The sequence below is a fragment of the Triturus cristatus genome, chromosome 8 (genome assembly GCF_964204655.1).
Source record: "Triturus cristatus chromosome 8, aTriCri1.1, whole genome shotgun sequence".
Taxonomy (NCBI): Eukaryota; Metazoa; Chordata; class Amphibia; order Caudata; family Salamandridae; genus Triturus; species Triturus cristatus.
In genome coordinates this window covers 396111287-396127259 of record NC_140591.1, presented here as the reverse complement: position 1 = coordinate 396127259, position 15973 = coordinate 396111287, and the positions used below count along the sequence as shown (strand labels likewise).

The 15973-nt window shown below is 45.3% G+C and overlaps 1 protein-coding gene across 1 annotated transcript in view; it reads right to left on the bottom strand.

The window, feature by feature from the left end:
- Positions 1 to 15973, bottom strand: part of COG6 (component of oligomeric golgi complex 6) — a 472069-nt gene that overhangs the window by 297379 nt on the left and 158717 nt on the right. The window contains exons 6-8 of the mRNA XM_085621768.1: positions 11878 to 11960; positions 8287 to 8357; positions 6758 to 6851 (exon numbers count right to left, since the gene is read on the bottom strand). Coding sequence (XP_085477894.1) covers positions 6758 to 6851; positions 8287 to 8357; positions 11878 to 11960 — 248 coding nt within the window. The remainder of the gene's footprint in view (positions 1 to 6757; positions 6852 to 8286; positions 8358 to 11877; positions 11961 to 15973) is intronic.

Below are 15973 nucleotides of genomic sequence, written 5' to 3'. Positions count from 1 at the left end.
GGAGAGGGATGACACGGCGTCCACGGAACCGCCGCTCCCCCTGGCGGATATCATAGCGTCGTTCCACCCGACGGCCAGAATGGTCCAGCCAGGTCCCCTTCTAGTAGCAGTGGCCTACAAGTGCTACCGACGTGCCCTTTACTTGACCCGGTCGCATATCCCGTACGCTCCCGCCATGCCGATTGAGGGTTCGCCTAGTGGTCAGGGGACACTGCGCTCGACGGAGCTCACGGAATGGCACGCGGCGGACATCTGCACACTAGGGGACCTCTACCGCGATGGAGCGCTTATTCCGTTCGCCCAACTAGCGGAGGAGACGGGGTTACCAGTTGGTCAGTTCCTCCGTCACTGCTTGCTAATCGCGACATTGACGAACCGGTGGGGTGCCCTTCAGGAGGAGCCGGCACAACAACTCATGATGCAGTACTTCCATGTCATGGGACGGGGCAGTCACATGATTCGTTCGTTCGCGGCCTCCCTGCGCACACAGGTGGCGACGGACCTGTCTCCCTTGCGTGGTAAATGGGAGGCGGATTTGGATCGCCCCATGACCGACAAGCAATGGAGGGATGCACTACGGGGACCCACGCGGGTTCCCAGGAACTTGCGGTTTCGCCAAATTCAGTACTTTATACTACACAGAGCATATCTCACTCCCGACTCTATCAACCGCTATTTCCATCGCGCGGACGCGGACTGCCCACGCTGCAAGGCTCTGGATGTTGGACTGGTGCACATGTTATGGAGTTGTCCAGCACTAGACTCGTATTGGCGGACGGTGCATGGAGCCTTAAGTAGATGTGCCGGCCCGCTGGCGCTGCGGGAATGGCCGGCCTGTTTGTTACACTTGTTCCGTAGAATTCCCCCCACGAAGGTTGCCTGTCGCTTCCTCGACCTGGGTCTGATTGTGGCGAAGCGGTTAATCACTAAGCGCTGGAAGGCGGCTGAACCCCCCCGGGCGCAGGCGTGGCGGAGTTCCCTGCTGGTGTGGGCGGGAGCGGAGGGTACGGCCCTTTTGCGGGAAGAAACGTTGGGCCTTAGACGCACGCCTATAGCGAACCAGTGGGGCGTACACTTACAGGCCCTGATGCAGCTGGACGGGGATGCCCTGGGACTCTGTGGGGCAAGTACTGCGGAGGCACTCCCTGAGGGGGAGGGGAACGGAGGAGAGCCCGGGGGATCTAGTCTGGGGTCTGGTGTGGAGGTCCTAGTCGAGCTGGGCAGATGTGTGGACATTGACAATTGCCTTTAATAGAATTGTGTGTAACGAGAGGTGGGGACCGGGTGGGGAGGGGTGGACTGGGGGAGGTACCTTGGGGGTCACGTGGTTGAAGACCGAACCTGCTGCTGCTGTTATGCTGGGGTTTCTGTTGTTTTGCCTCTTTCTTTTTGTTGTTCTATGGATCTGTTTAAATGTGGGCAATGGTCCTGAGACCGATCAGTTCATCTTGCTTCGCACATGGGGGTGACGTTTGATCCTGTGGTTTGCTGTATCCACAATTGGCGGGGACTCCTCCGAGTAACTGACTCATGGCCTGTGTGATGTTCCATTTATGACATGTGTTATGTCTATATTAACGAAATGCCAATAAACAGATTTCATAATAACAATTAAGGTAGAACGGGTGCGTGGTTGGCACACGACCTACAAGTTACAGGGGTGGGCGATGGGCACTCTGGAATTTTGGGGTGGCGGGAGGTTCTGATACCGCCATGCAAGGAGGCAGGGAGGGGGGGGGGAACAGTTAAGGTTTGTTGGGTGGGAGGGAATCCGGTCATTAAAAAAAACATCAAATTTATGCACAATTGTATTGGGGCACAGTTTGTCCCACATGACGACACCATGGGGGGATGGGTTTCTTTTGTTAGGTTTATTCAAAGTTCTGACAAGGTCGACAGAGCAGGTTGTGATAATGCCGCTGCAATGCCTGTATTCGAAGGAACTACGTTCCCACTAGGCACTATTGTCTGTATGAGGGCAGCTAGACAAAGAAGTGACGCATCCGCTTGGAACTCCCCTGAAAGGTCGAATTAACACATTGCACAGATATGGGACTGCCATTACCAATAGGATTTAAATTATTGTCCTAGAACGTCAGTGGGTTGGGGGATAAGTTGAAACGGGGCATAGTGCTTCAATGTATTAAAAGACATTTACCTGACGCGATTCTGCTTCAAGAAACACACTTAGTGGGGAACGTATGCAGGGCTCTGACACGCTGGGGATTCAAACTAGTGGCACACACTGCGTTTGGATCTGCATCTCGGGACTGGGGATACTGACCTGGAAAACTTTTCAGATGACAACTGACCGTATAACGACAGACAACCTGGGCAGATTCGTGGCCATCTCAGGGTGTTGGGAGGGACTTACGTTAAATATAGTCTCTGTCTGCATTCCACCTGGCCTTCAAGCCCCAGCCTTCAAGGACCTAGGCGACCTCCTACTCTCCCTGCCTGAGGGGAGACTCATGATAGGGGGAGACTTCAACTCCATCATCTCTGACCGGTTAGATCGCTGGCCCCATAGAGACCTGCCGCTGGCTCGCACACAAATCCATAACTTTTTGGAAGCAATGGGTCTATGAGACACCTGGAGGGCGCTCCATTCCACAGAGCAGCAATACACGTTTTATTCCGGGGCCCACCGCAGTATGTCAAGGATAGACTATATTATAACACTGGCGGGCCAACTGGGAAACGTGAGAGAGGTGAACTACCTCGCAAGGGGTATATTGGACCACTCGCCTATCCGGGTAAGGGTGGAGGTGGGGGAGCCACAAAGAGGGAGGATAGCCCCTATAAACCCCTGGTATCCTAAGATCCCTCAGATACAGGACACGATTGTACGCGACACAGAGCACTACTTTCTCGAAAATGAACATTCGGTTGATTCGGCACAGGTACAATGGGAGGCCTATAAGGTCTAATTGGAGAATGCTACCTCACAGATCGCCGGCACTAAGAGAGAGAAACAGATGGGACTAGTGCGATTAGAAACTGATATTCTGGAATTAGAAGGGAAATTTCAGGATGAAAATTCTAAAGGGACACGAAATGCTTTGCTACTTAAAACAAAAGAATACTTAGCGTTGGCCACTGACGCGGCTAAAGCACAACATAGGGCGACACTCAGTAAAGTCTACGAAGTGGGCGACAAGGCCAGGAAGCTGCTCGAATGGCTCGATCGTAGAGAACAGGCCAACAGAGTGGTATTAGAACTTACGACTGAGTCCGGTCACACAATTCCGGACCCGCAAGAAATTGTGAATGCATTGGGAGATCACTACCGCGGGGTGTACACGTCACAGACGTCAAACAGAAACGGACGCACTCTCTTTACTACAAGACATTCCTTTGCCGACACACTCTGACGACGAACGGCTAGACCTAGAAAAAGACCTGGAAAGTACGGAGGTAGAAAAAGCCGTACAGGACCTGCGTGCGAGCAAGGCATTGGGCACGAATCGCTTGCCCGTTGAACAGTATAAGCTTGCCCCAAGTAAAATCGCACCATACCTGACAAATATGTTCCGTGATAGCTGCGAGGTAGGATCGCTCCCAGCTGACTAGCGATTGGCCACAATAGTGGTCATCCACAAGAGTGAGAAACCTAAACACCTATGTTCCTCCTACAGACCAATCTCATTGCTCAATGCAGAAGCCAAGATCCTGGCTAAAATACTTGCTACCCGTCTATTACGCGTCATTACTAAGCTTGTGCATTCTGACCAGTCTGGCTTTATGCCAGACAAAAATACCTCACTTAACCTGCGGAGACTACATGGGGTGCTAGACCGGGCTAATATGATACTGGAGGAAGCGGTGGTGGTGTCGCTTGATGCGGCCATGGAGTTCAACACGATCTAATGGCCACATATGTTCGCAGTATTGAGGAAACTGGGGTTTGGCCCGGGCTCCTTGTGATGGGTGCACCTCCTATATGCGGAATCGCTGGCTCAAATAGTGGTTAACAACCGAACATCCTCAAAATTCGCGCTTGGAAGGGGTAGCAGGTAGGGCTGCCCACACTCCCCATTGCTCTTCGCCCTCGTGTTAGAGCCATTCGCAATGTGGATACGGAAAGATCCGGTTATCAGAGGGCTCAGATGGGGTGAAGAATGGGAGGACCTCAATTCGTTGTATACCGACAATAAACTACTATACCTGGCATCGCCGGCGGCCTCCCTGAACAGAGTGCTACATATTTTTATAGTCTTTGGTAAGTTTTCAGGATATACGATTAACTGGACCAAGTCTGTTCTTTACGTTCTCAGTGGTAAATCCCCAATCTTACCTAAGGGGTTCATCATTGCTGACGTCACAACAGGATTTAAATACCTGGGGTTCCAGGTGTCTAAAAATCCGACTCTCTTTCACAAACGTAACCTCTTCCCCCCCGTTGCAAAGACTCAGGAGTGATGTCTTGCACTGGAAGTCACTTCCACTGTCCTTGTTAGGGCGTGCAGCCCTATTTAAAATGGTGTCCCTTCTGCGTTTCCTATATGTTTTGCAGAACACGCCACACCCAGTGAGAGCAGAATATTTTATATCTATTGACAGTGCCCTAAGGGAACTCCTATGGGAGAGGAAACCACCACGGGTATCGATCCAAAAGCTAACAAGAGGCTAGTATGATGGGGGAATAGCCCTTCCGGATATAAAAAGATATAACTGGGTGGCACAACTCACTGCTATAAACCAATGTACGTACAGGCAGCAGGGAGACCCGGGATTTAATATCGATAGATGGCTACTCCCAGGGGGAGGTTTTATGGGTGCACTCTAAGCCAACCCCTCTAAACTGCAATTGTCGGGACCAACTGGACACGCGGTCCAGGTGTGGCGGACTGCCACGACGAGTCTGGGCTGGTAGGAAAGGATCACATTGGCCACCCCACTTTGGGACGCTGCATTATTGGGCAATCTACGATTCACTTAAGGCTTCGACCAATGGGACTAAATAGGCATCTCTACGGTTGGGGACCTATGAAGGGCGGGGGAGACAATTTCCTTCACCCAACTGCAGGAAGAATACGACCTAGTTGATACAGAAAGATTCAGGTACCTACAGATTAAACTTGCACTACAGGCGGCAATACCAAAGGGGGTGACGCCACCAGAGTCATCTCTGCTACAGGACAGGATACTAGACAGCACTCTCCCTGAAAATGCAATTTCGTTGACATACAAAAAGCTTGTTAACAACGTGCCTGATCCCTTACTACGACTCAGAACTAAATGGGATCATGACGTAGCAGGACTAGATGATGAGGAATGGCTTGAGGCTCTCGCCTCTCCTAAGGAAACAGCTCTTTCTTCCTGGCTCAGAACCGTACAGCTTAAGATACTTCATAGAATATACCTTTCAGGGCCGACGCTGGTGAAGATGGGCTATAGGACTGATGCAGACTGCACGAAGAGATGTGGGCAAGGAGGCATTTTCATACACATGCTCTGAGAATGTCCAGTTATCCAAGAATACTGGGCGCGGGTGGTGAGTAGCATGGAGGAAGTAATGGGTGTTAAGATTGATTGTAATATAAAGTTGTGTCTCTTAAATATTTGGGGTCCAACTGACTTGAATACCAAGGAGAGAATATGGGTGACATTGGGAATGATGATCGCCAAAATAAATATTGCAAGATTGTTGGGGACCCAAAAAAAAGCCGTCTCTGAGACTATGGGAAAATGATATGGACCACTGTAGGTTCACTGAGAAGACAGTGTATGAATCTAGAGGCTGCCCCAACAAATGGACACAAATATGGGCTAAATGGAACTGTTATAGGGGAGAGATCTGTGAACCGCCGTTGTCTAGACGAAGGCACGAGTCAGAGTCAGATGGTCCCATTTTGATTGACTGTGTAATGTTTGTAAATTGACATTTGTTTAAGTATTGGGGGGATCTACACCAATGGATGAGTCATTGGCACACACGCTTGTATTCTGTTTTTACCTGGGCTACCTTGTCTTTAATAAAAAGAAAAGTAAAAAAACAAAAAGAACTATCACCTATGCTTCCATCAGTGCTAGGAAGTGGCAATGCACCACCACAGGTCAGGTCTTTACAAAATGATTAAATACAGAGATACATATTGTGAACTATGACGTTGTAAATGTTGATGAAAACATGTGAGTTCATTTCCTTTACCATCACTTCTGAAATCGAATTTCCTTCTTCATAAAACTTCATGCAGAAGGGACCAGAAAAATAACCAAACGTAGAACTGACACGTCTAATGTCTCAAGAAAACACTCAAAACACATACAAGTGAAATAAAGCACAAATAGCAATTTGTTTAAGCAGTGTTACTTTTGCTATTTCAAGGCAGGCACTAAAGACAAAACACAAAAATGGTTACAAGCATCATGCCCAAACCTCAACTACACGTCGTTCTTTTTAATTATGTTTTTAAAAATATGTTTTAACTGAGGGTATGAAAAAACAGAGAAAATATGTTGTCGATTGACAACGAAACGCAGTTTTTATTCGACATAGTAAAATCCGCTATTAAGTAATCTTCATTTTTTCTTTATAGGATTTCACCTATTCAGACACCTCTTAAAAATAACATTTGATGTTTGTGTTTGTATTGTGGCATTAATGTCTGGAATACTGAGAAAAAAACCTTTCCACTCATGGGAACACAAAAAGCCCACAAATTGCAATTTCCCGATGAATACAGTCACTGGCTTTGCTTTCGGCATATTGTAGTAAGGCAAAGGTATGTACAGGGTACTAAAGGTTACTGACTTGTACAAAACGGGGCGGTCCTGTAAGGCTTCCATGGCTTGAGTAAGAACTGGAGAAATGTCGCAGGATTCTTGAGTCAGAGTTCTGCATTCATCTGGAAGAAAGCGGGAGAGGACCTCAAGTCAATTATTTCTGACAACTGACTTTATGTTTACAAACAGCAGCAGTTTATTTAGAGTTCTGACAAATAAAAGTGGCCATCCGCTAATATTCCCTCAAATTCTTCCCTACTAATGAAATACAACACACAATAAGTGGCACCTCTTCGTCTATGCTCTTCATCTCATTGCTTGCTCCTCCATCCTGCCATTTCTACCCAACTCTGCCAGACCAGTGGCTAGCATCCAAGAGAAGCAACAAGGATTGCAAAGTCACAAGATGACTCTGCAATCCTTGCTCTTTCACTTGGTACGATGACTGCAGAGCCCACAGCAGTTTTTCTCTCTCCTCTATGTACCGATAATCTTCTGTGGCTGTGTGATTTCATACACGACATGAAGCTCACAGCATTACATTCTTTACTATTTATTTCTTATGTATCTACAAAACAGTAGAGACAGAGGACGAAAAGGGTCCCTAGATGAATAAGGTTTTAGACTAATCGATGAGGGTGTGACTTGGTTGAGCAGTGGGGGCTACAGAAAATGAAACAATGGAAACAGGCAACAGTTGCCAGGAAAGGAGGATGTGATATGCTAAAAAATGCCAAGCAAAAACAGTTATATCATACAAAGACACATGTTCGCAGAGGTTTAACGATTTGCGCTTTTGCTGTTCTCTATTCTCAAGACAGTAAAGGGTCTTGCCAAAATGTTTAATGAAAAGAAAAAAAAGAGTAAAATATATCTCCTCCTGCCACACTAGACTAGAGTTTTAGCACTGGTACTGCTTTAAAAAAGCAATAAAACACATTTACTTGGCTCCGCTATGTTTTATAACAAGTTATTTAAAATATCTGGATGGAAGACAAAATACGTCAACGCTAGAGCAATGTTCTGCCAAATAGCAAGAGATACTGTGCACAGACTTACTGCTATTACAATCGAGGAACACATTTCATGTCAAAATAAATGTCATGTTCACTGGGAAAAACACTTGGCATAGTCCTGACAACAGTCAGATCTAGCTCATAAAGTTGTAAAGACCGTGCTTTTAGAGAAAGCCTTTATCTCAGCACACAAAACAAACAGCCAACTTACAGCATAAAGTAGTTCTTCACAGGAAAATTTAAAAATGTATACAAATTATAAAATGCTATTTTCTATTTTTATTATATATTGGAAATAAACTGGATATTTTATAAGGAATTGTGGATTAGGGGTAGAGTTAATGGGCATGTAAACTTTTCAACTTTCTGGTTTTGGGACCATTTTGCATGCCCCTACCTGGAACACTACTGTAAGAATAAAAACACAAACATCATTGTGGGCGAATAGTACACACGTTAAACTCACAAAATGAATATGTCTTGACCTTTGCCAAATAAATACATTATATACATTTTCCTTAAAAGGTAACCTTTCACTTACTTTGAGTCCATCTGTAAAGCCTCTCATAAGAGGTCTCCTGGAGTAAAGCCATTTGTTCCATAATTTCAAGACTAAACAGAAAATGACAAATTACAGACCAAAAGTAGCGTCAGAACAGCCAACAACTATATATATATATATAACCTTTAACTAATAGTATTGTACTATACTGCAGTGTAACATTTATAGCGATCATACCCTTACGGGTAGTGCTGAAATGCAAGGTGCACTGTAGAGGGGGTTGGTGGTTGGTGGTGTGCTCTGTTTGTTGTGTTTCCAAGTGAGGTGCATTTTGATTTTGTGCACAGTGGCCAGAGGTTTGCTTATCTTGACTTGGGATACAGTGCCTAACAGTCTGATGGAGAAAGAGGTGTGAGAGACAAGGGTGTAAATGCGAAGTATAATTAGGGCTAAACATATAGGTAGCTACATAGCACTACCCTAGCTAGAGGGGCAGTGGAGTGTGCTCTGTGTTAACACTAAAAAGGGGATACACTGAGAAGGCCTAAGAATCCAAATGGCAATATACTCAAGGCAGAGATGCTGTCAAATGGGTGAAATGAGGCTAACCTGGCAATAATAGGATTTGGTGACAATAGGAGAAGCCATGCACCTTTTTAAAATGCAGGAATGCTGCCTAGTACTGCACAAATAGAGCTTATGAGCATACACTTTCAACAAGCTATATGTGGAGGAAAGAACAATTTCAACCTCAAGTACAGTGAAAGGCCTGGGAATTCATATCAAGGGAAGGATTATCCAATTCTAGCTAAACTAATTTTATTTTAGGACTTTGTGAGCTTTTAGGTTTCTAATCGTGGCATTCATGCCAGCTCCTTTAAATATATATAGGGCTCCCGGTTTAATGGTATTTATTTTTTATACATTTGTCTGTATTTATCCATTTTATTTTTTGCAAATTTTATCTGTATTTATACATATTTATTTTGGGTTTTGTGAAAAAATTAATCTAAAATTAGTGTATTTCTACATTTATTTAACCAATAAATATGCACTCGTGCCTGAAAAGTTATAGTGATATAAACACACTCAGATGATAAAATATGCACTTTTAAAACACATGAACATTTTAGTATCAAGGTTGTGCATATCTAGTGGTGTTTAAGGTGCTTTACTAAAATTGCTTTACTTTTTTAACCTCGTACCTTTCAATTGACATAGCTATTGGCCTGGCATTCGTGACTGACAGCATTTAGAACCACTCAAAAAACAACCTGGAAGTCGTGACTGACAGCATTTAGAACCACTCAAAAAACAACCCAATTTCCATTTTTATCCACCTTTAAAAATGAATACAGACATGGATATAAATGGTTTTCTGTCTGTATTTATCTGTAAAAATCAATAAAAACTGAAAACAGGGAGCCTTAACTATATAGGAAGCCACTCCAGTGTGCACTGTGGAACAGTAAGCTCTGCGGCTGGTGCAGCAGCAAAGGTATACAAGTGTCATACATAAACTTTAAGGTGTAGCTGTTGCACTGTGCCAATGGGAATCTGTTGTGTTCACTGGTGGTGCTTTTTTTTTTTAAAAAGGAGTACTACTTTAATATAAACCATACTGGAGTCAAGCATTTAGTGAAATGCTTTGATTTGTTCAAATAAATAAATAAAGTGCAAGTGCATATCGCTGTATTGCAATAAAACAATTTTAAAAGTGGATGTTCTCTTTCATGCTCCTCTCCTATGACATGCCGCATTGTCATTTCCTATCTGCAGGGAAATGTAAACATAGACTAATGGAAATGTCTGCGAGTTGAACAAAGGATCAGAATGTGTGTAGCAAAATTGCTTTTGTACCCAAACTGTTGCAAAATGTAAGTCGCAAACACTGAATTCCTTTAGGAGCAGAAAAACAAATGTATGTGAAGTTGTCCATGTATACAACCGTGTATTTTTATGTGTAGAATGTAAAGTCTGGTAAAGTTACAGTTTTCAGTTGGTACAACTGGACCAATGTCAAGATGGTATACAAGGTATTCAGTGCACACAAAGAGAGATCCAATAACTGAAAGTGAGTCATGTACTAGAACTAGAGATGCAGGAACTGAAATGCAGTGCTACATATGTTGGCATATGTAAAAGAGTCCAACGATGGAATGGTTGTACAGAATGAATTGTACTGATGGCAACGGGTGATCACTCAAGGACACCAAAGATTATATGGGAATCGAGATGCAAGTATTCTATCAACCTGTTGAAGTAAATTCTTCAACGAGAAGTTAAATATTGAACGGGTGTTACGATTTCACCTCCTTCTGTACCTCAAGCTAGATTTCATCAGTAGGGAAGCTAAAGATTTAGTGGACATGAAACCTGTGTTATTTCACCACCAATTAAGAGTACGTTCATGTGTGCACATGGAGACCGACAGATCCAGATATGCTTGTGTGTGTTGTGGGTGGGGGTAGCCCAGTATATATGTTATCCTGTGTACATGGGAACTTCTGGGTTGGTCTGTGTGCCATATGCCTTTTGCCTTCAATGTATTTATGACTATAAGTCAACTTGTCAGTTTACATGAGAGAGAGGCTGTCTTTTCTGCTACTTGCATGACCACATGAGTGCGTGTATGTTTGTTCAGCGGTGTGCTTGGATGCTCGATTGTCTACTGGTCTGTGTGCATTATACCTCTATGAATTCTGGCCTTTGTACATAAGTGCCTGTATATATTCTGTCCTTGTGTGTGGGTGCTTTTATGTCGGTCAGTCTGTTTGCTTGTATGTCTTTCATGCCTTTTGTTCTTAGTGCCGTTATTTTTATAGGTATATTGCTCTGTGTATGCGGGGATGTTTGCAGGCACTCCATGTCTTAATACCTAGATACATCTGTCCCTTCATATAAATGTGTTACTGATGAATGTTTGTGGTTAACTAAAGAATGACTATATGTATGTTGCATGTAAATGTATGCCTCTATGCGATCTGTGTATAGGAGTACCTGCACACCTCTATGTCTGCTAAACTGTATGAATGAATGCCTATTTATATGGCATCCATCTATCCAAGCCATCCAACCATCTATCTACCCAGCATCCACCCATTCGCCCATCCTTCCATCTAACCAGGCCATCCAACCATCTATCTACCCAACATTCATCCATCTAACCAAGCCATCCATCTTTTACGCAGCCAAACATCCGTCGTCCATTGACCCACCCAACTGTAAATGCATGCTTCCTCGTGTATGCATACGCATCTACCGCTTCTGTTTATATAGGTGGTCGGTCTATGTCCCTGTGTTTATTGCCATTTGGTTGTGGCTATCTCTATGTCTGCTTGTCTGTGCGTATGGATGACTGTTTGTCAGGAAGCCTGACTGTATGTGTGAATTTGTGCATGTATATTCTGTGTCCCAATTTACACACCACACAACAAAAGAAAACTTATTGGATTTTGTCAATGCTTTTTAGAAGTTTTAGCGACACTAGTACTGCATTTGAATAAAAATCAAGATAAAATAAGTGTATGTGAATTAAATAATTAACAAAGAATATCGTATTCCAGTAGCAACTAATAACACTGCACCGGAAATACACTTTTGCCATCACATATAAATCTCCATCCTCACCCCGCCGTTTGTTGGTTTGTGCGAAGCAGCACCTTGACATCATTATGGATTTGTTTCACTCTTCCCAAAGCTTTGAAAAAACTCTGTAAAGGAAGTCATGAATACAATTAAAATGACATTGCCCTTTAAAAGTGACACCCCTAACGAAATCCAGTTATTTTACGTAATTGCAGTGTTACTTATAATTGTAAATAAAATCTTAATTGTTTACGAAAAAAAGTTAGGCCTTGACATGGAGCGTTCCTGTTATTTGCGAAGGTCCTAGTCAATCTAGGGGTGGGGAAATCATGGGATTTACAAGATGTGGGGTATGTAAGAGACTTGGGGCCTCATTACGAGTATGGCGGTCCTCAGGACCACCATACTCGCAGGAAAGGTCCGACCACTGCCACCAATGTGTGTCTGCCCACAGTATTTTGAGTGTGGCGGTCTGACCACCACAGGACCGCCTCCAGGATCCGATGGCAGTAGCGCAGCGGAAAAGGGGCAGTAATATGCTGGTGGTGCCGCTGCGGCACCGCCGAGTACATTACAAGTTACCTGTCCACCACCCGGTGAGCCCGCCATGAAAAGGCAACTAATGGGGCCCTAACAGGGCCCCCTGTCACTCCTGGACCTGGGGGTGAATGCGGGGGAGGGACACATGTTGTTCCCCCCTGGATTTGCACCCTCGTTCCTGTACGGTGTGGCATGCATGACATGGTGGAAGCCACACCATGCATGAATGTTCTGCAGGCGCTGTCACGGCAAAAGTCTGATGTTAAGGCTCTCTGTGAGCCTAACACAGTCACAGCCATGAGACCGCCGTAGCACCAATCGCCTGACCTGGATTCAACTCTGAATCCGGTGGGCGGGCGTACCGCGGGCTTGGAGGTCCTCCTGTGGAAGCATCAGCAGCGGGGCCGCAGGAGGACAGCCAAACTCATAATTGGTCTTGGTCTTTCCATGCCAAGTTGCTTATGATTTGCAAAGGTTTTTCACACCGAGATGTCCGTTCTGGAACCAAAATCTCTGTGTGAAAAACAAAAACTTGTTACAAAACACTGTTGCTGTTCTTGAAACCTTAGAAGACCACAAACCTCTCCTTCTCTGATGTGTGTTCATTTAGACATAGCACATAACAACAATTGCTGACCCTTCCGATGTTCAGTTGTGGATGACTTTCATCCTCTTTTTAAGGCTGCACTAACTGAAGTACTATTTTCTAACTTCAGTGGAATACTAACACTACTTTCAACATGAAGGCAGACATGCACATGTACATCATCTTATCTGGTAAGAAGGCAAGGGTGGGTGGTTCCAGCTATACAACCCGCGGGTTCTAACAGACGTAAAGAATTAAAAAGCATCTTCAATGTCACAAGCTTCGAGGAATTAGAGTCAAGAGCTTGAAGAGAAAGCTCCGCTCAAACAGTGGAACTAACTTTTAAATCTCATTGCGCTCGCACAAAGGTTTCTTGGTAGAAAGGAATTTTCAAATCCTTTTCAAAACCTAGTCACAGAGGGTATTGTGAACGCTGAACTATGTTCTGATAAAAGCAGAAAAGCAGAAGTAGCAGCTAAGTACCATTTAACAGTAATCACATGACTCTGTTACTGGCCAAGGACAGAGCAAATTCAAGATTTCTTCATTGGGCTGGAGAAGCACATCTACCTTACAGAACACCCTTCTGGAAACGCGTTCCACCTACAAAAATACGCAGCAGTTGTGAGACATCGCCACTAGGCAAGTATAACATTCATCACATCATTCAGTAGGTCCCACCCAAGAGAACTAGCATTTAGAGTTCAGGCCTGAAGGCATAAGATTTATTGGCTGGGATCAAGCACTTTATTCATCAGCAGAGTCAGTAGGTGCACTCTCAGTGAGTGACAGCTGAATTACAGGACACATACTTACATAAATAAATATGTATACTAATTCATAACTAGACCTGGAGCAATCAATAACATGTCAGGCCAAACAAATTGCAGGTTCTGCAGAATTTAGGGGAGATGAATGAAACAGGAAGCAGCAGCTAATACACCTGAGAAGTTCTGTGTAGTGTATACTCCTCGATCCCCTGGAAGGTAACCACCTGGAGCACAAGATAAAGCCCTAAGAAACATAGAAGAAGCAAAGAAAGATCTGAGCAGTCTCTCACTAGGCAAAGTTATGGAGGAGACTCCCGGTGGTTTTGCTCCTATTAATAACTCAGTCTCCTACAGAAATCCATATGCTCGCTGTCTAATCCATGAGAAGTTGCCTCGGGCTACAGATTCACTAAAACAAATCTCAATAGTTTCAGTACAAAGGGGTCTTAAACCCACAACACACCTCTAGTCAAAGCAAATATGAGACTCTGACAATCTATGTTCTCCCCTACTGGTGTAGAATCGCATTGCTCCTTGGAACTCAGTAGCGGCCAGCACGGATTGGGAGTGGTGAGGCAGGCGTAGGGGAACTGAGGGGGGAGTTGAGAATGTAGACACACATTACTGGAATGTAAAAAAAAGAAAAGAAAAAACGTACCTCCTCGCTGCTCTACCGCTCTCTCCCACGTGGCCGCAGTCTCTTCTCTGTGGGGCCGGAACAGGAAACAGCCAGGCTCCCTCCCCTAAGCCAATCACAATGCTGCAATGCATCGTTGTGATTGGTCTGGCGCTGTGGTTCAGCGCTCAGCCAGGGAATGGGGGCCTGGGCATGCTCATCACGCAGGCCGTAATGCAGCCTGCATGGAGAACGTGCGAAGTGTGCATGACTGTTTGGCTGGCCCAAAAGGGCCGGCCAAAGACTCATGCCCACTTGGAGTGGGCAAACCACTCATCCCCTTCCCTGCTGTCGGAGCAGAGCAGCCCCGCCCCCCCCCGCAAAGCTGCACAGCAGGAACAAATACAATGATAATAACCCTGAGTTATTATCATTGTATTTGCACTTTCTTTCACTACTTTGCAGCAGTGGGACGACGCTCCTCTGCCTTAGCAGAGGATCCACCACTGCTGGAACTGTGGCTAACAGTTGTCCACCTTTCCTACACTTCTTCTTCTTCTTCTTCTGCTTTTCGGGCTTACTTGCACTAGCTGCAAGTTCAACCCCACCCCCCCTCCCCCAGAATCCTTGGGTGAGGGGTGGCACGTGGCCAGTGCCTCACTTTGGCTCAAACCAATCTCTGGGTGGTCATTTCCAAGGAGACAGTGAAGGGGGAGGTCTTTACTTACTACCACCTTTCTCCAACTAAGGCGCCTAGCTATTTCTAGGGGCACTACAGAAACGGGCATAATAGTGACCACCTGTGGAATAGCCCTAACTCTTTTTGTCTCCCCTTGGATATACAGGTTTGAGAGTACCAACCTGTCATGCACAACAGTGTGACAGGCACAGGTATCTCTCAGGGCAGTGACTGGGATTCCATTCACCAGTAGGTGGTGGAAGTGTCTACCCCCCTCTGGAATCTCCAGCTCACCCTTTGGGCCCACTTTCCAGTTGAGGGCTAGGAGGTCTTCCTCATCAGTGGAACCACCCTGAAAGCATACACTGGCAGGCCCTGCAGTAACACTAGAGGTTTGGTTTCAAGGACAGCAGGGGCCCTTTTGAAAGGTAACCTGTCTTGTTGCAGGTAAGGCACCATGCGTTCTTGTGTCCAAGTGCTTACCCTGGTACTCTCGGGGGGCCTACGCTACTTCTTTTTATCTTATTCAGAGTGCCCTGCTGTCTTTTCTGGGGATTTTTTGACCTCAGTCTTTTGGTCAACCCACCACATCTAGTTTTGGACACTCTGGTTCTTACCCAGTGATCAGCCTTCTTCCCCTCAAGGTGCCTGCAACAAGGTGCAGGGATCAACAGCGGGGCTCGGCATGGAAACCATGCCAGAAACTGTGCATTGTAACCCCAAGGGCGGAAAGGCCTGCCCTTTGGGATCACAAGCTGGTTCAGACTGGCCAACAGGTTCCTTGAGCCTGTCCGAAGCCAGCCTGAATGACCGCTGGTTTAATTTCCGACAGCCACAATTGTTATGCGGCTGGCAAGTAAACCGAGGGGCCGATTACGATGCGGCCCGGAAGGCTCCGACTATCGTTATCGGCCTCTAATGTTAAAATGTATAATATACATTGAAAA